General features: G+C 34.3%; 2 protein-coding genes across 13 annotated transcripts in view; one reads left to right on the forward strand and one right to left on the reverse strand.

Moving 5' to 3' along the window:
- Nucleotides 1-20,739, forward strand: part of gro (TLE family member transcriptional corepressor groucho) — a 217,689-nt gene that overhangs the window by 98,838 nt on the left and 98,112 nt on the right. For 10 of the 12 annotated variants that reach the window (XM_074179212.1, XM_074179213.1, XM_074179215.1 and 7 more), the window contains one exon: nucleotides 16,091-16,135. In XM_074179212.1, coding sequence (XP_074035313.1) covers nucleotides 16,091-16,135 — 45 coding nt within the window. Of the gene's footprint in view, nucleotides 1-10,487; nucleotides 10,800-16,090; nucleotides 16,136-20,739 lie in introns of those variants that run through there. The other 2 variants (XM_074179218.1, XM_074179223.1) reach the window with 1 other exon arrangement.
- LOC141484134 (uncharacterized) lies at nucleotides 1,214-6,297 on the reverse strand. Its single transcript, XM_074179225.1, has 2 exons — nucleotides 3,467-6,297; nucleotides 1,214-1,988 (listed from the first exon to the last, which is right to left on the reverse strand). The coding sequence occupies exon 2, from the start codon at nucleotides 1,879-1,881 to the stop codon at nucleotides 1,231-1,233; it is 651 nt and encodes a 216-aa protein (XP_074035326.1). The 5' UTR covers nucleotides 1,882-1,988; nucleotides 3,467-6,297; the 3' UTR covers nucleotides 1,214-1,230.

A 20,739-nucleotide genomic window follows, 5' to 3' on the forward strand; every position in this document is an offset into this window, starting at 1 on the left:
AGTTCTTATGTGGAAAACGTTTTTTAATTGTAAGACATCCTTCAATGTTATGGTACCGATCAATGAATTTTTCTTTTAGAAATGAAGAGCCAGTTATGATAATTCTAAGCATTCGAGCTTTTTGAAGTTGGGTTCAGCTATTGTTCGTAATGAGCTGGTGGGCTCTGCGATGAATATTTGAATTCTTCTTCCATGTGGGTCCGCTTGTGTGTTATTTTTCTACCTGTTTATCATCTATTGAAAAAAATTTGCCACCAAACGAAATGAGCACGATTTGTATTTATTTCATTAGAAATAACAAACGTCCAACGCTTTCCAACCTCTCCTCACATGAAAATCGTGTCAATTATTCAAAATTATTCAAACGCTTAGTTGGTTACCACTGAACAGCACAAATATAACTGAATTAGTGATTCAGTATGAATCAATAACATTTTGAGAGAAATTTTTTACTTACAGCAAGCGGGTACTTTTTGAATCTTTTCAAAGAAATATAAAAATAGTTATCACTATTGTGGTAAGTTTCACTTACAGTTTTTATAATTTTATTTATTTCAATCAGTTCATAAATGAAAAGTTATGCCAGCTTGAAGAATGACATCAACCATTTTGTTAGATATCGGAGGATACCCTGCCATTCTGTAGACGTGTGCGTGTGCGTGCAAGTTAGAGACAAAACACACGGAGCGGTTTCTGGCGAGTCGGCGCCGACTCGACAGAGAAGCGGCTCAAAACACACGAGGCGTCACCGCAGCTTACGACCGACACGTTTTTATCGAGACATCTTTCGCAGTTGTCTAGTTGTGTCTGAGTGGTTCGCATCGTTGGCATAAAGTATGAATTCTTCTGACAGTGATGATGATTTGCTTTTCCTAATAACTGCAGGCTTATTATATAACAAAATTAAGAAAAAAAAAGAATCGCAAATATTGGATACATCCCATAATAAATGAGAGGAAAAATAGAGGATTTTTTTACACACTGTATGACGAACTTACGGAGATCCAGATAAATTCTTTAATTTTACCAGAATGTCAAGAGGAACATTCCAAGAATTGTTGTCAATAATTAAAGATTCATGTTCAAAAAGAAATACTACCATGAGGGAAAGCATACCAGTAGAAGAAAAGGTTCTTATAACTTTAAGGTAAGATAAATAAATAAAATCTGAAAAAATATTTTTATTCTTAAAAAAGTATTATATTATCATGTTTATTAGCAAAATAGCATTTAAAATAATTGGGTTATATCTGTATCTTGGGAATACGAGCTTCCAGGCGACATCAAAGGGGATTCAGTACTCTGCCGCTGAATCCCAGAAGGCCCAGCTTGGGGCTCTTGTTGTGAAGGACTTTGCTTAAAGTCTGGAAGTCCGGAAGGTCCAGCATGTGGATTTAAATATTGCCATTCATGTAGTATTCCAGATTGGTGGTTTGGAGCCTGGGTGGGAATTTGGTTATACGGTAATTGTTGTGAGTATACAGAGGGGGCTGGTGACTGTATGGAATTATATTTATTTATGCTTTGCATAATGTCCATTCTCGCAGCAAATTTAAAGTGTGGGGGAATGGATTTCATAAAAGGCACTAATAATAACAAAAATAATCTATCGTCGTCTTCTTCAGAATTTACTGTTTGTGCTTTTTGTTTTTGACGAATACTATGATTATCAAGGGCCTCCACAAGTTTTTTTCCAGTGTGTTTCCTTTTCTTTTTTTTGGCGACATGAACAGTAGGAGAGTCATCATGTATTGTAGTAGGACTTTCTGACGCAGATTCACTCTGACTGTTTGGTGATAGAGGAGCCCCATCATCCATAGATGTATCTGTGGAGCGACGTTGGATTACATCTGACAAAAAGCCCAATTGGTTGGCGTACATATAGGAACTTTTGACTTTTCGTCCTTGTCCTGACTTTTATTTATTTTCTTTAAGTTCCCTGACGTACCTATCCCTTATGTTTTTCCATTTTTTTTGAAGCAAAATGCCTGAAAAAAAGCTTTATTTGATAAGTACCCTTTTATTTCAGGTACCTAGCTACTGGCAATTCATTTGTCGATTTGCACTATGCTTTTAGAATTGGAAAATCCACAGCAAGTTTAATCACCCAAGAAGTTTGTGAAGCTATATGGACACATGCTAGACATATAACTTTTCCGTCGTTAACTACTGAAAAATGGCTCGAAATAGCCGAAGGATTTAAGAAACATGCAGATTTTCCACATTGCATAGGAGCCATCGATGGAAAACATATAAGGATGATAAAACCTGCTAATAGCGGCTCTATGTTCTACAACTATAAAAATTATTTTTCAATGGTACTTTTTGCAATGTGTGATAGCAATTATTTATTTACATACGTAGACGTTGGCTCCTATGGAAAATCTAGTGATTCTGGAATTTTTAAAAATTCCACACTATATGAAAGAATGATAAATGATACACTGGAAATTCCTCCAGCAGATTCCATCAAAGGAGATGTAATTGATTATCCATTTGTAATAATAGGAGATGAAGCCTTTCCACTCTCAGAAAATTTACTTAGGCCCTATGGTGGATCAAATTTATCTTTTGAAAAAAAAATTTTCAACTACAGATTGTCAAGAGCTCGAAGATACATTGAATGTACATTTGGTATTCTGGCTAATAAGTGGCGAATTTTCCACAGACCGCTTAACGTATCTGTTGATTTCGCCCAAGATATAATCAAAGCGTGCTGCGTACTCCATAATTTGGTCAGATTAAGAGATGGACACCGTGATGATGACATTAGATCAGCAAATGGCTTGGCAAATTTAGCCACTGATTCATTGAGCAGAGGAAATCCAAGAGCTCTTAACTGCAGACAAAAATTCACTAACTATTTTGTTAATATTAATCCGCTGGAATGGCAAAACGCACAAATATGAAAATTATCATTAAGTTAATACAAGGTGTTTCAGTTTTTTCGTTCATAACTTCTGTAAGCGATATAACATATTAAAATAATATGAGTCTTTTCTATAACATTTTTCTATAAAACGCTTCGTTTTCAAGATACAGGGCGTTAAACTTTAAAAAAGTACTACTATTTATTCGTTATCTCCCAAACAAATAAAAAAAATTTATTCAAACTTTGTACACTTAGTCATAATATAATCCCCATAACTACGACACTGCTTTTCCAAGGAAAATTTTTGGAACATCAAAAAATTGGTCTTTCATTATGACTAAAGTGTACAAAATTTAAATAAAAAATCTGTACTTATTTGGGAGATAATAAATAAATATTGATATTTTTTAAAAAGTTCAACACCCTGTATCTTGAAAACGAAGCGTTTAGAGAAAAATGTTATAGAAAATACTTTTATTATTTTGATATGTTCTATCGTTTACTGAAGTTATGAACGAACAAACTGAAACACCCTGTATAATTAAATACTGATGATTTTTTATTAATAAATAAATTTAGTTTTCATGTAATTACCCATTTGTTTTTTCTCCTCCACTGCAGCACCCTCATCAACAAAGGCGTTGGTTACCTCTTCCCAAGAACTTTTCTTTTTTATTTTGTTGGAATAATCCTCTGAACGCATATCCCAAATCGCTGGTCTAATATGAATCTCATTGATGAATTTCTCAACGTCCAAAGTTTCCATACTGGTCTGACAACGCCGAGTCACTTGTTAATAACAAAAACCGCTTACGTGTGTTTAGTCTCATAAGCAAACATGTACTGATGTGCCGACTACAGTCGTAAACCCGCGCGCGGTGCATGATGGCCAGCAGGATACGCGCTGCCACCGCCATCACGAACCGCGCGTTGACGCACCGTCTGTTTTATTCAATAGAACTGCCATAAAGGATGCACCGCTTCGGCAGCCGAGTCGGCTGCCGACTCGGCAGAAACCGCTCCGTGTGTTTTAGTACTTATTCTATTACGCGCTACATAAACAACAGGAATAGCCAGGTATTTTGTAAAATGAGACGAATGTCTCATAAATTGTGAATTGTGTTTAAAATCTTTTTTTCAAAAAATTTTGGAAAAAAGGCTTTAAAAATACTGTTTAGTTGATTTGGCTGAAACTTTGATTACCTTATACTTTAGGTTCGTTAAACAATCCTTTTATGAATCTAAGACAGGCAATTACAGAAGCATTGTATGCTGTAAGAAACACAAAAAAACTGGAAGTCCACGCGAACAACAGATAGAGTTAGTTATGAAATATGTAAATTGTATTCCACATTTTTAATCGATGTACATTTTGCAAGGAAGAATCAAAACACCTTATCTGAGACTGAAAGCCCACACAGATAGTTTCGAAATCGAATCTTGGAAACTTTTCCGGAGGATGGCCATGAGCGATACCGGAAATCGTTTTCTGAAGGGTCGGGGAGCGAGAGGAACAGACGGGTGTCGAGGCACCCCGTTAAGGGGTCTTGTGTATCGATTACCAGTGCGCTCGACAAGGTGCTTGTCACGTCTGATACACAAGTGAAATGGCTGTTTATGGTTTGGTGCTTCTCCGGGCGCGGCGGCGGTATAACGGTCCGGATGTCAACTCTTGCCGTGGAAAAGGTCTACGTGAATGAAGTACACGGTGGAACGAAAAACCGATAACCCGACATTGAAATCAGTGTTGTCGCATGATTATTTTGCTGACAGCTAGTTATGTGATCGAAAGAGGCAATGGCCATATTCTTATAGTTCTCAAAGACGGTTAATCAGACATTTTTTATTATAGCCTGAATTCGGGACATTGAAGAGAGCTGGCTATGAAAACGTGAGCCGAAATCTAAATTCGTCAATTGACGTTTCTCTATCGTGTTACACTGGTATTGCTATTCTTGTATACTACACGAATATAGTTGTTTTCAAATCCAATAAACTGTGTGTATTTCACATTTCATCGTATGTATATGTCGTTATATACATTTTAAACTCAAATTGTACATGACCCTATCAAATGTTCCACACACTGAAATATTTCCATTATCAAATGAATCTAAGTTGGAATATAAAATGTGATTAGGACGGTAGCCGGTTGGTTGGGGTGGGTGGTTTGCTCTACTGTAACCCGGAGTTACTTTTTAGAGAATTTCATAAATAAAAGCAATTCTTTATTGAAAGGTTATGTTGTTTCTGAGTAGCAGCTACATCGTTTCGTTATCATTACTTTGTCGGCTAAGGATATGGTTCGAAATTATTTGGTTACTAACAAGAAATTTAGACAGCGATTGTCTGAAAAAGCATGAATTAATGGTTATTTTTTGGAAAACATTCGATTGTCAAGTTCAAAAAAAAATATTTATTCATAGATAAAGTTGATCTATTATTTCTGTCCATGGAGATCATTTGTTAACGAATGGACATTTGCCTTTTTTTTTTCGCAAAGTATTTTCGACTCACGATGAAGAGAACTTATAGCTTCGAGCCATATAAACAAAATATATGTACTTACAGCTATTTATATAATATGTACGGAATATATTGATACACACGTCGTAAACAAGATACTATCATCAATATATAACACAACGATAATTTATTCGTTTTTAACCTTCGTTTTCAAGAATTGTTGATGTATTAGAAACTATTAACATGTGATAATAATATGATAATCGGGTGTAAACTAAATGCGCACGCTTCTCTTGCATAATGAATCATTTCAGAATTATTTACGATGTTCATAAATACTATTACAGATATAGTTAATTAATTGATTACTCAAAATCTTAAATTACTTAAATTTACTATTTAAAGAACAATGATAATATCAATAGGGTTGGTGAGTTGAATATCTTACTTTACCGCAATAAAAAAGTGTATGTGTTGTCTGGTTTGATATGAGTAAGAATTGATATTAGTGCATTCTCCGTCTTCGTTTTTCCCACACTGTACCCACTGACGAAAGTAGGGACTATCAACATTGAAGTCTTGAAAAATAGTTTTCATCATCGGAGATCAACCAGGGATCTTCCAACTTGTCACACATACGAGTGGGTTTCATCTGTTGGGAGATATCCAACCGATGTTACTAAATCCAGCGTTAATATACACCATTTTCATTCAACGTTATCAAATTAGTTTAATAATGCTAAAACTTCAAGAAAGAGGATTGACGTTACGAAACGGATTTATTGAGTCGTGTAAACACCTACTTCAAGGGATGTAATGATTCAGTGACAGACAGAATGTGTCAGATATTTTATTCAATATGATGCCTATTTAAACGACATAAGATCTCGCTGTCTTCTCGACTCGATTCGAAACAAGCAGGTGATTAAGGTTGATCAAATATTTTCCCATTCAGTGAATTCTACTTATGTAAAACTTATTTGAAAACGTATGCCAACTTGTTTCAGAACATTGAAATATAAATATAATCGATATAGGATATTTTGGTCTCTTTTGACAAAAAATAAATAGGAATTCTTAGGACAACTGCATTTTCAAGTTTTTACCTGAATATATGTATAACGAATATCCCCAGAAAGTATTAATGTCATCACAAAAGGTTTATCGTAGCTATAGTTACGCTAGATATATGGAAAAAAATACCCAGGTGGTGTTTATGCTGTAAAATTTGGTCATAAAGTGTATTTTGCAGCGGATCTATGAAGAAAACTTCATGTCTGTGTACCTCTATAATAATTACGAAATGACGCGGAACTACGAGTGTCATATTATCATCTTCGGCACTTCTATGGTATTGAGGAAACATGGATATTGGCCCTATGCTCCTGGGAATATTGAATCCATTGTGGGGAATAAGAAGTACTGAATTCATTGGAATCATTCATTTCTCATCCTCAGAATGATAGAAGTGAATGAGCCTGATGTAGTCTTCCTCGACCATCAAAGTAAGACGATATTGAAAAAAAGAGAATTGAAACTTTATGTGTTTTTCACCACTTTTATTTGTCACTAACGTTACAGCAGTTTTGTCCTAAAAGGACATTTTCAAATGTATACATTAAAGTTATACAAAAAGTTCAATGTATAAGTTTGAAAATGTCCTTATAGGACGAAACTGCAGTAACGTTAGTTACAAATAAGAGTGTTAAAAAACATAAAACGTTTCAATTCTCTTTTCTTCGTTACGATTTTCTACCACATAGTAACGGCTACATCCATCAATTTATTGTAAAACGATATTCGTTGTGGAGTTTTCAGCTCGAGACAAATATCGCCCGAAAATAGGAGAAAAACTGGATAACTATTGAATATCAAATCAAAATGTACTTTATTGTCGAAGATGAAATCTCATTGACAAAGTGTTACTATTCTAAGAAATATAAGATACACAACTTAAAACATTTTGTCGAAGATAAAATATTATTGTCAAAAGTGATATTATTTTAAAGAATATAAGTTATACAAACTGAAAGTATTATTTGAACATTTGGTGATTTCAGCATTTTGGGGTGAAAAAGTAGTCAGAAAGTAATAATATATATGCTACATATTGAAATAAATAATAATAATAATGAATATTCTCATGCAACACATAAATGTAAGTATGATAATATAAAAACTATAAAGCATAAGAATATAAAAGTGAATGCATAGAAAATAACAGTAAGTATCAACTTCGTAAACATTTTCAACTATACAGTTCAGAGCTAAATGTAAACATTAAACAAAAAGTTAGAAAAGTCACATAGTTTAAGTACCAGTAGGTACTGAAACACAATAATTAAAATTAATTGTTTGTATAATTTAAATTTCTGTCTGAATAGAATTCGTCTAAAGAATAAAAAGCCTTTGAAATCAGAAGCTTTTTTACAGATTTTCTAAATTTAGTGGTACATGTTATGCCTTTAATCTCAATTGGCAAATTATTAAACATTTTTTTCCATTATATATGAAAGACCTCTCAATTTTTGATGATATTGGAATCTGTAAACGTATATTGAGCTTATTTCTGGTATTTCGTCATGGTGAAATGAAAATTTCCGTCCTGTATTTTTTTTGCACCAGACATTACATTTTCAATATAAGTATGGAAGGCAAGGTCAAGATTTTATGCTTTCTGAATAAAGGTCGACAGGAATCCCTGAATCCAACTCTACAGATATTTTTAATTCCTCTTTTTTGTAGTACAAATACCCTATCAAACATGTATTGGCAACACGTTCCCCAAAAACAGATACCGTATCTCAGATGGGAATCGATGAGAGCAAAGTACGCATTTTTTGCCATATTAGTGCCCAATTCATTTTGATACTCTGACTGCAAAGCATCCTGATGAAATTTTTTTACATAGGTCATTTATGTGACCTTCAAAATCCAAATTTTTATCAATTTGTAATCCCAGAAATTTTGCTGACATTTTGTTTTATATTAATTGAGTACCCAGGTAGATATCTAGTGTGGGAAGCACTTGAGGGTGATGATGCTAGTTTTTGAGATATTAAATGACAAGAGATTACCATCATACCAGTCTTTCATTTTTATAATATCCATGCTGATCAAATCATGCAGTTCCCTTTCATTCTTGCAATGCCAAAATAATGTAGTGTCATCAGCGAATTGGGTTATTTCTGCGGTCATATTAATGCGGGCTGGGTCGTTAATATATAACAAGAAGAGAATTGGGCCCAGAACCGATCCTTGTGGAACACCACAAGTAATTTTCTGGAGATGGAATATGTTGTCCGGGAGTTTGACTTTCTGAGTACGTTCTGACAGGTATGATCTGAACCATTTCAAAGATATATCTCCAAAGCCATTCACTTCTTGTTTGTTTAATAAGTTTTTCTATGATTTTAGCAAGGGAGGTAGCATAGAAATAGGCCTTAAGTTGGCAGGATTGTTAGTATCGCCTTCTTTGTGCAAAGGAATAACAATTGCTGTTTTTAAACATGCCGGAAATACACCCGTTATGAAGCTTGTATTTATAGCTTGTACCAAAGCTGTGATAGCGGAGTTGGGCAACTTGGTAAATACTTTTATGCTCATGTCATCCCAATCAGCCGAGTTTAAATTTTTAATTTCTTTAAGAATGTTTCTAATTTCCATAACATCTGTAAACATAAAAAAAACGTTTCTGAAACTGATTTGTCTTTAAGAAAATTCAAGGGATTAATATTGGATTTTATATCTTTGGATACATTATGTGCCACAGTGCAATAATATTTGTCAATTTGGTTTTTCCGGGTTTTCCTGCAGCTGAAAAAGCAAATGCGCCACTGGAATCAATGAAGTCGCCCCGGAGCGCCAATTAATTTTTATTGTTGTATAGAAAGCCAAAAACTTTCTTTCCCAAAAAATTATTCACTCCTAAAAATATAACCCTTTCATATCAAATAAGATTCCTCATGGCTGGGATTAAATCAAATAGGTGAATGAATGTCATTACGATGTCATCGATGACATAAGCAGATCAAGCTTATTCCGTGACATTCAAAATCGTAATTCATGAATGAAGTATGTGTATTTTCTATAATGTTATCCAATTTGGTACTGAAGAGCCTTAAGGCAAGTGTCTTAAGGCGAAACACGTGTATACCAGTTAGGGTGACAGTGTTCCATGTGAGTACAATTTATTACCATTCATTCAAAGTAGAACTCATGTGAATGATATCTGATTCTTATTCCTCCACAAATGTTCGATATACAAACTGAATAGAGAAAAGTATCTTCTGTATAATTCAGTGTTCATATAGAAGTATTTGTTTCGAAAGAATTTTTTTCTTTCGTGTAATTCAATGTTTATATGAAAGTAGCTGTTTCAGGAGGACTTTCTTTCAGTTTGTGTCTGAAAGTTACTTCTTTGCATGATCTACACATCCATGTATAGAGTTACCTATTTTCAAATTGATTAATCCTTCCTTTCTTTGGAAGATTCTCTCATCCATTTTTTTGTATCAGATGGAGTAGTAGAAAGCCAAAAACTTTCTTTCCCAAAAAATTAATCACTCCTAAAAATATATCCCTTTCAAATCAAATAAGATTCCTCATGGCTGGGATTAAATCAAATAGGTGAATGAATGTCATCACGATGTCATCGATGACATAAGCAGATCAAGCTTATTCCGTGACATTCAAAATCGTAATTCATGAATGAAGTATGTGTATTTTCTATAATGTTATCCAATTTGGTACTGAAGAGCCTTAAGGCAAGTGTCTTAAGGCGAAACACGTGTATACCAGTTAGGGTGACAGTGTTCCATGTGAGTACAATTTATTACCATTCATTCAAAGTAGAACTCATGTGAATGATATCTGATTCTTATTCCTCCACAAATGTTCGATATACAAACCGAATAGAGAAAAGTATCTTCTGTATAATTCAGTGTTCATATAGAAGTATTTGTTTCGAAAGAATTTTTTTCTTTCGTGTAATTCAATGTTTATATGAAAGTAGCTGTTTCAGGAGGACTTTCTTTCAGTTTGTGTCTGAAAGTTACTTCTTTGCATGATCTACACATCCATGTATAGAGTTACTTATTTTCAAATTGATTAATCCTTCCTTTCTTTGGAAGATTCTCTCATCCATTTTTTTGTATCAGATGGAGTAGTAGAAAGCCAAAAACTTTCTTTCCCAAAAAATTAATCACTCCTAAAAATATATCCCTTTCAAATCAAATAAGATTCCTCATGGCTGGGATTAAATCAAATAGGTGAATGAATGTCATTACGATGTCATCGATGACATAAGCAGATCAAGCTTATTCCGTGACATTCAAAATCGTAATTCATGAATGAAGTGTGTGTATTTTCTATAATGTTATCCAATTTGGTACTGAAGAGCCTTAAGGCAAGTGTCTTAAGGCGAAACACGTGTATACCAGTTAGGGTGACAGTGTTCCATGTGAGTACAATTTATTACCATTCATTCAAAGTAGAACTCATGTGAATGATATCTGATTCTTATTCCTCCACAAATGTTCGATATACAAACTGAATAGAGAAAAGTATCTTCTGTATAATTCAGTGTTCATATAGAAGTATTTGTTTCGAAAGAATTTTTTTCTTTCGTGTAATTCAATGTTTATATGAAAGTAGCTGTTTCAGGAGGACTTTCTTTCAGTTTGTGTCTGAAAGTTACTTCTTTGCATGATCTACACATCCATGTATAGAGTTACTTATTTTCAAATTGATTAATCCTTCCTTTCTTTGGAAGATTCTCTCATCCATTTTTTTGTATCAGATGGAGTAGTAGAAAGCCAAAAACTTTCTTTCCCAAAAAATTAATCACTCCTAAAAATATAACCCTTTCAAATCACATTTTTATTTCTTTTTCCATTTGTGATTAGTTTACGGTTCTTGCGCAAACGCAAATGGTGCCGACCGGCACTTTCCTTAGAAGTATTTCAACTAGACCATTTCTTTCAAGGAAATAATTTAATTTTTCAAACCAACAAATAATAAAAATATTGAAATGAAATTATCCATAGTATTGAAGTTATTTCCAAAATTAGTTAAATGTATTGATATGTATTGTTGAAGTGAAAATAAATATTCAGCTGATTCATTTATATATTAGTGTCAAAACAGCACCCCATAATGCTAAACTGAATTGGAAAGTTTTCATTCAACAGACGTACTTTTGATATGATAAAATTATATTGTTTGACTCAACCGAATTATTTTGAGAACTCAATAAATGTTATTCTTGAACTAATCCACTATTCATTTGTCTAAATAAATACCTCTCGAATTGAAATATTAGAGAAATTAAAATGAGAATTTCATTTTGTCTCCGCAAAATTATCATCTAATCGATACAATACACACGTGGTTTGGAATGAATGATATTTAATCACAATGATGAAATAAATTAGACTAAATAAATTTCTTTGAAGTAACAAATCTTTTTTTTCCGTGTGTATACATCATAAACTTGACAGTAAATCATTGAAAATTCAAATTCTTTTTCAACCAACATATAATCATATTTATCACATTTGATAAAACTAACTGTTTCACATATTTTTTCGTGGAGAAGGATCAATATTCCTCCACGCACCGAGTTAGTTCTACAGTATTTTGAAACTATAAAGTAATTTGATATATACAGAGGCTCATCCTCCTCTAGCCAATGTTCAGTCAACATACAGAATACATATACAATACAGAATAAAATGATTGTTTTGATTATTGGAGTTCTTGTTGGAATGATGTCCTCCTTCCTCTCGAATCTCAAGATCATGCCGCTTCGCCTCACTAAGGCACACATTTTTGCCGATCAACTGCAGAAGGCATTTGATCGATGCGCCTGCTTGAGGAACATGATTCTCGGATCCAGGGATCACTTACCTCTCGGTGTAGGGAGTGGTCAATGGTTGATAATGTTGGCGCATCCTTCTGAATGGAGCTTCGGGTCTGACCAGCACAACCTTTGGAAATAATGATAATAATACACAGGGCACCGTTGTTCAATCGGAAGAACGTAACGTCGACCTTACAGTTAAAAGATTCAACGATGGGAAGACAGGAAGGAGTCTACGATTGAGTCGGCGAGACAGTATTTGTCTTGTATCTAATGTGAGAATGACTATAGGGCGGCCAACAAGCCTTTCACAAGCCGTGATGCGAACAGCCGCCAACTCGACGTGTTCATAACATTTGGAGTCAATACGTGCTGCTGACCACCAGGTAGCACTTTCTTGATAGTATACGGATGCTAGTGCCTTCTAAGAAGTTATTAGTAAGGCAAGCGAGAAGTTTCGCGGTAAACCTCAAGTTCCGCGAGAAACCTTGCTTATTCTTAGACACCCTACGCGTGTTGTGGATAATCAACCGACCGCTGATCGGGTGGAATCCTTCTGGAGGGACAGTCATAATCAGCCGCAGATACTCCAGTCCTATGGCAGTTCCAAAACTTTCTGTAGAGAGCTTCGATTGACTAACACGAAGATCTGTGCCATCCGATAACCTCGAATAAGATGTTCAAAGAGCCCTGGTGGTTAATAACCAAGTACCCCAAATTTGACCGTGTATTCGAACAGATATATGAGTAGAAAGGGTCAAAGAGAGGAGTCGCTGTCTAGGAGGAGAACCTGTTCATCGATAGATGTGGAACGCAGAACTCTGCATTCGCTTCAACTCAACATCTGGTCAGGATAAATTCCAAACAACAGGTAGAAAGGGTGTATTCCAGGGTGATTCCCCCAACTAACATGTTTTCTGTATGTCACTATTGTCGTCGTCCGTTGCAGTCAGAAAAACTCAAGGGTACCTACCCCTGTAAACCGAAAACCATAAACTTCATGCATCTGTAGAAAAGGATGTTAATCGGAAGTGGAAGAGTACACTTATGCTATGGTATTGGAATTAGGAAAAGACCAATGTGAAACTGTCCATCTTAAAAAAGGACGATGCGAGGATTGCGTAAAGGATATGTAGCTCGTAGATTGAATTATGCTGAACAATGTGGATGCCTAAGAGACGTATATTTACTCAGTGAACTGGCGAGGCGAGTATCAGCACACACTGTGACAAATCTGGTCATCGGAACTCTCGGGGAAGAGCAAAGTTGATACTACTAATATGTTTGCCAGTCCGATCATACTATTTTTTTGGAGCAGTAAAGTGGATTCTGGATGAGCTGAATCACCTCTCTGTGAAGATTCGAAAGATTATGAATCTCTATAGGAGTTTGATATAAGGAGGAATAATAAAAATGACTTGTTTGCTATAAAAGCAGTTAACGATATTTCTGAATATTTAAGTAATACGTTTTCAAAGTCTTTTTGAATTGATATGGAAAGCAATGTATATAGTATAGTACGTAATTCAGGAAGTTAGGTGCGAAGTAAGAGTAAGAAAAGGATTTTTGGACTAACTGGAATAAAATAGGTACAATTTTATTTTTATAACTTTTTTTAAATGTATACAGGCCATAAGTATCATTACTTTCTAAATAAAGAACGCCCTGTGTAAGTTAAATTAGCAAATATAAACATAATGTTATCTGAAAGTGCACGCTCCGATAGTGTAGAAAAGGGCCTCGGTACAATTACTCGTCATTGTTTCATAGATCTTCATTCAATGTCGTCTGTGTGGAAGTGTGTGAATTCATCTGACAGTTTCTGTTATATTTGTGGTTAATAATGGTATTGAAACAATAACATAATATTACGGACTCGGTAAAAAAGTATACTTCGCGTATATTGGCTTAAAATTTGGAAGGTCAGGATAAAGTTTGGGCACCTCATAAAGTCTGCAAACGATGTGTTGAAGACCTTCGCAATTGGTTCAAGGGCAAGAAAAAAGTTTTCCAATATGCGATTCCTATGGTTATGGCATGATCAAAAGAACCATATTGATGATTGTTAATTTTGTTCGTGTAATGTGAAAGGGTATACTTCAAAACGAAAGCAGTCAATTTCATACCCTGCTACCTTGTTCCTTAGAAGAGATTCCAAGTTCTGACGAAGATAGTGCTGTACCTGAACCTGATGACAAATCAAGTTTTGAATTTGAAGATGACAACAATTCTAAATTATATTTCTAGGGTGAGCTGAATGATTGGAAGAGACTTGAATTGTCCCAAAAATGCTGTCAAGTTGCTTGGAGATCAAGGCTCAAAAGCAAGAACTTACTTTTGCCGAGAGTGTGTCCTCCTGTTTAGATATCGTTAGAAGCAGTTCACTTCCTACTTTGCCCAAGATGACAAATTGGTTTATTGTACCAATATTGAAAGTTTGGTAGATACATTTGATATCTCATATAACCCAGCACAGTGGCGTATATTCAAAGATGCTTCAAGAAGAAGCCTTAAAGCAGTTCTGCTTCATAATGGCGGTTTCTATGCCACCTTTCCTATCGGTCATTCCGTACACCTCAAGGAAACCTACAAGAATTTGGAAATTCGGGTATACGGTTGGTTACCTCGTTCATAAGCAGATGGGGCGATAACAAACATGTTGTTTGTCGTTCGCTTAAGCTTTTTTTCAAAGAATGATACTCTGAAAGGAATTCGATTTTCACTTATAGGAAAACATCGACTTCATGTTAATAATACATACTACCTTGCACTGACGAGTGGCTTAACAGCCCGAAACCAGTCTGCGAGTTTGGCCCAATATTTGAAAATCGATTGCGACAGTTGAATCGCCAACAGCATTCGCAGGAATAACTTCAGTGAAAAATCCTGCACTGACACATGTCGGATATAATCCAACGCCCTTCGTGGTATTAGCCAGGGGAGTTGTTATTTTCGGATAGGTGTCAATCCATTAACGTACAATATAGGTGAGTTGATACTGGTCTGGACAGTTGTTCTTTTAGATAAAGTGTGAGGTGATTCAAAAATCTTGGGATCTGGGTTTACCAAATTCCTTTGCTTTTTTGTGTCTGTAGGATAGTATAGTCCGAGCAAATCACTGGACCAAAAAGTGTTGGCTTCCTAGGGAGCCTAACGTTGGCGTGAAGAACGCCCTGCATGAAACTTTGGTGCCTCCTCATAAAGTTCTTCTAGCACCGCTTCATATAAAACTGGGCTTGATGAACAATTCGTATAGTCACTTCTAAAAGATGGAAATTGCTGCAAATACTCAACATCAAAGTTTCCAGGCATGTCAGAGGCAAAGTTGAAGGAAGATGTTTTGGTGGACCATATATTGACGGATCCTCGAAAGAGATGCGTGAATTGCCTTCAAAAAGGACAGGAAAATTTTTAGGCAATAAAAATGACCTTAACACCAAGATATTAAGGAGATGGAAAAAATATACTAGGGAATATGGGGCGTCTCAATGATGGCAGACTACTGTTGAACGCTTCAGAGAGACCTTCCAAATGCTTCCTACAAACGAAAATGTACCAAAAGGAGTCTCACTGGGTTGAAGAAATGTGTTTAGAGCTTACTACTGAATGTATTTTGCATAATAAAAAGTTTTGTTACGCAATTATAAAAATAATTGCTCTCAATACTTTTTTTGCAGATTTGTCATAATTTGATGGAACCACATTAGAAGGAAATATACTGTTATTCAACGTTTGTCCTACGAACGGCAACCCTCAATCGTTGAGGTTGATTCGTGGGAGTTAAGGGTTAATGAAATCCTATATTTTAACATGCGAATTCTAGCATTGCTATGCTTTCACATTATATTAATTTTTATGAAAAAATATATATATATATTTTCTTGTTTCAGTACTACGAAATGTCATATGGACTTAATGTGGAGATGCACAAACAGGTGAGTTTTTCGTACATGTCAGTCCTCTTTCTATTATACCGGTGTGAAGTTGCCAGCCACTTTTCAGCAGCCAAATTAACAATAGCCTCAATGAAAAAAACAATATTTTTAGCATAACTATCTCTTATACTGAACATTTGAAATTTATATGGTACTTCAGAAAACACCCTTTGAAAACTCCTTATCAATTTCAAAGACTTACAAAAATGAGAGCGTGTAATCTACCCTCGAATAATAAAAATTGCAATACCCTTCAAGAAAATTACTACTTGAACTTCAACAAAAGTTTCACAGGATGTATCGAAATATTTGTTTCAAACATATCTTAAGTAGTTCATCCATTTGTAAAGGGGATGTGGGATGTATTATCCACCCCCGAATGAAAAAAGATAGATATAAGTTAGTTCAGAAAATGACTGCCAGCTCGCAGTTCACAGGGTTTGTTGACAGATGTCTCACAAACATTTTCTAAAAGTTTCATCTATTTACGAAGGAGTTGAAGCGGTGTAATCCACCTCCAAAATAATAAAAGTCCCTTCATGAAAATACCGCAAGCTTGAAATCTACAGGGTGTGTAGGAAGACATCTTACGAATATTTCGTAACAGTTTCATCTATGTGCAAAGAGGATTAGGGGTGTAATTCGCCCCCAAGGAAATGAAAGTCTCTTCTTCAAAATAACTGTCAGCTTCAAATTTACAGGTTGTGTTGGGAAACATCTTACAAACATTTCATATTAAGTTCACCCATTTGTAAATCAGATGACGAGGTACATCATAGGGGTGGATCACAATACTCCCTTAATAAAATCGAAACAAATGTCTATTTATGAAAATACTGCTAGCTTGAAATTCACAGGGTTTGTTGAAAAACATCTAACAAACATTCACAAAACTCTACATATGTCCTTTACAAAAAATACTGTGGGTTTGAAATTTACACTATGAAGCTAACAGTATTTTTTTAAATGTTTATCTCTTTTTAATCATTTGAGGGTTGATTACATTCTATTATCCCCTTTGCAAATGAATGATATTTAAATGAAATGTCCATACGATGTCTCCCAATATACCTTGTAAATTCCAAGCTGGCAATATTTTTCCGTTCGTTTTTTATTATTTGAGGATAGATCTCATCCTCACTTTCACGTTGGTATTGAAATAGTGTTTCCTGACGTACCACATAAGTTTCAAATATTTCTTAAAAACAAGGTTGGGAATTTTTTTCACCGAAGCCACTAGTAATATAGCTGCTGGAATCGAAGTGGTTTCTGAAAGGTGGTTGCCAACTTCACACCAGTATCTATTATCCAACGTTATACAATTTCATATCATCAGACGTTGTCATTGGCAAAATAAAATTCGAGATGTTGATGGGTGTGGAATTTTCCGCGACAAAATTGAGGACTATATAAAAGTTATAAAACATGTCGAATACTATGCAAGAATATCTCTGGTTATATTTTTATTCGTAATTGTTCAAATTGAATTCAGATCTATTTGTAGGTATTAAAAATGTATAAAGGAAATAAGGTAGGTGCATCAATATCTATTATTTTATTCAGAGGTATTCAAAACTTCCTTATATTAAAAAAATTTATTCTGTTCGAAAGATAAAATTAATATTCAGGGTAGAAAGTTAATGGGAATCCAAAAAAATCAATTATTTAATCAAATATAGACCAGTGAAAGGCAAGAAAAAAAAATAGATGACTTCAACACAGATTATATAAAAAGGGTGTTTACACATCTCAAGGACTTTCTGACCTAGAACGAATAATTGATTCCTGCAAACAGAATTGAAAAAGATTAAATCACTTCTTCAGGTATTTTTATCGACCTTTTTAGATATATCAACCTTCCACAATATTCTTCAATAAATGTTAAATCATGCCAAAAAAAACCTATTTTTGAATTGTCTTGTGATCCAAGTGGCTTATATTTAAAAAGCTTGATTGGGTAACAGGATCAAATTATCTCAGAAATACAATTTGTTTCTTACCGACGTTTCGAATTCAATTAAATTCTTCTTCAGGGCCCGAAAAGAAGTTTTTTATGTTAAAACTATGACTAAATTTAAAAAGCATCAGAAGTGTTAGTTACATACGAGATATAAAAAACACTGTAGCTGGTGTGAAGTTATTCACACCAGCTACAGTGAGAAAAAAATATTGAACTATTATTTTTTTCATTTAACGATTTTGTACACATATCATTTTTCATAATGATACGCTCGTTGACTGACTAAGTGAAAACAAAGAACCGTCCTAGCGTTTAGGCCGTCTGAAGGGGTGGAAATGGGTTGGAAATATTTATAAAATTCGTAACATGAAAAATCGACTTTGTTAACCTATCAAACTGAGATATGTTATGCCTGATCACCGAATCGACGACAAAAACATCACGCCATAGTTTTACAGGTTGTCCGAGGGGGTGGAACCTTAAAAAAATCGTATCTATGAAATAGAATTTATACACATAAAAGGTTGGGATGTCTGAGAGGGTGAACGTGGGCTGGAAGTATTTATTAAATTCGTAACATGAAAAGTCGACTTTGTACACCTATCAAACTGAGATATGTTATTACTGGTGACCAAATCGACAAGACAAACATCACGACATATTTCTACATGCTGTGTAACGGGGTCGAAATGGGGTGGAAACTTCAAAAAATCGTATCATCGAAAATTGAATTTGTATCTGTTCAAAATCTGTTTTTCCGTTAACCAGCTGTCGCACCCCTATGAATGACAACCCTCAGAAGTCGAATCTTGTGCGAACTAAGGATTAATGAGGTCTTATCTTTTAACGTGTGATTCCTAACACCTACTTACATATCTCAATCTTGTATACCTACAAGATTGAGATATGTTATTCCTGATGACCGAATTGACAAGAAAAACACCACGCAATAGTATTTTAGGCCGTTTGAGGGGGTGGAAATGGGGTGGAAACTAAATCGTATCATCGAAAATTGAATTTGCACACCTACAAAATTGAAATATGTTAATACCCTTAACCGATTCGACGACACCTACAAAATTGAGATATGTGATTCATGATGACGGAATCGACGAGAAAAAGATCACGCCATAGTTTTACAGCCAGTGTGAAGGGATGAAAATGAGATGGAAAATTTTAAAAATCATACATCATCGAAAATTCAAAGTACACATCTGAAATGTTCAGATGCTCCTGATGGCGGATTTAACAAAATAATACCATGTCAAAGTTTTTGACATGTAAGGAGGTGGAAAAGAAGTGGAAACTTTTATATCATAATAATTGTATAATGTAATGGATTAACGGATTTCATTCGAAAGAAACAAACAATTTTATAAATCGAAAGATCACTTCACGGAGTTGTAGTATTTTCTTTTCATTTTCGTTCTGAATATAGCCTGACAGAATTTCATATATGTTCAATTTGAAAGGGGTTTATTTTAAAAAGAGATTATTTTTCGAAAAAGAAAGGTTTTGGCTTTGGAAGATTTTTACATTTTTTGTATAGAGATGGAGCCAAAATCTTTCTTTTAAATAAACGTTTCAGAAAATGTATTAACGAGAAACGTAAATTATTCAAATAATAAAAAATCAACTCATTGTCACATTATTTACTGAAACTAAAAATGAAACAAAATGACATGAAATATGTTTTCAAAAATAACTTAACACATATAACTTTTTAATAAAGGAACTATTTTGGAATAACTATAATTCTTCAGACTACATTAAAAAATTATAAAATGTCAATCAAAGGGTTGACAAAATAAAAAATAAATATCATTCTAGATAAAAGTAATAATAAAATATCACAATTTCCATCTCTAAACAAGAAACGTCTACCATGAAACTTTCTTTTACATACTGAACATATTTTCATTTCTTTAATAACGAAACCACTACAAACCATACATAAACATCCTGTGAATCAAGAGTTCCATTATATTTTTTTCTGGATAGGGTAACTATCTATTGGGGTTGCAAATGATGCTTTCAAGGCATATTGCTGGCAGAGAAAATTATAAATACTCCAAAGTTGAAAGTGTCTGTTTGTTTAATATGTCTTGGAGATTGAAGTTCCCAAAACATATTGAATGAATTTGTACATTTATATTCATCATATTTTTCCAGAAACTCTCTGAATACTTCTGTTTCAAAGGTTCTTATTGAATTTTTCAGAGGTTTTTATTAAACACCAATGATTTCTATTAACATATAGAGGAAATATGATACTATCTTTTTCTGAAAAATTAAATGGACCATCGAAAAAATATTTATCGAATTGGTTTGTCACATTAAAGATTGCATATGAGTTTCCTACTGGAATAAATGTAACATTCACGTCACGATGTCATTTGATGATCATATATGAAAAATAAATTATGATGGAATCTGTTAACCACGTTGTTCCATTTCAGTCCAGTACACAATAAACAATAAATTTTTGTGTGTAATTGCCCAACACGGAACTGGGTCTATAGTAGTTAATGTCTGCAACTAATCCATTAGGAAGAAACTAGTCTCACAGATGAAATTTCCGTTTTGTTGGATAAATCTGTTACGTAATGTTTTTTGGGATGCTGGTTGCTTTCAATTCCATCTT

The sequence above is a fragment of the Leptinotarsa decemlineata genome, unplaced genomic scaffold, assembly GCF_025532065.1.
Source record: "Leptinotarsa decemlineata unplaced genomic scaffold, Ldec_3_MD MMD2_tig00004677_RagTag_RagTag, whole genome shotgun sequence".
Lineage (NCBI taxonomy): Eukaryota > Metazoa > Arthropoda > Insecta > Coleoptera > Chrysomelidae > Leptinotarsa > Leptinotarsa decemlineata.

Bases quoted from the DNA above. Each gene is read 5' to 3' on its own strand.
- LOC141484134 (XM_074179225.1), bottom strand. From the start codon at position 1,881: ATGTACGCCAACCAATTGGGCTTTTTGTCAGATGTAATCCAACGTCGC.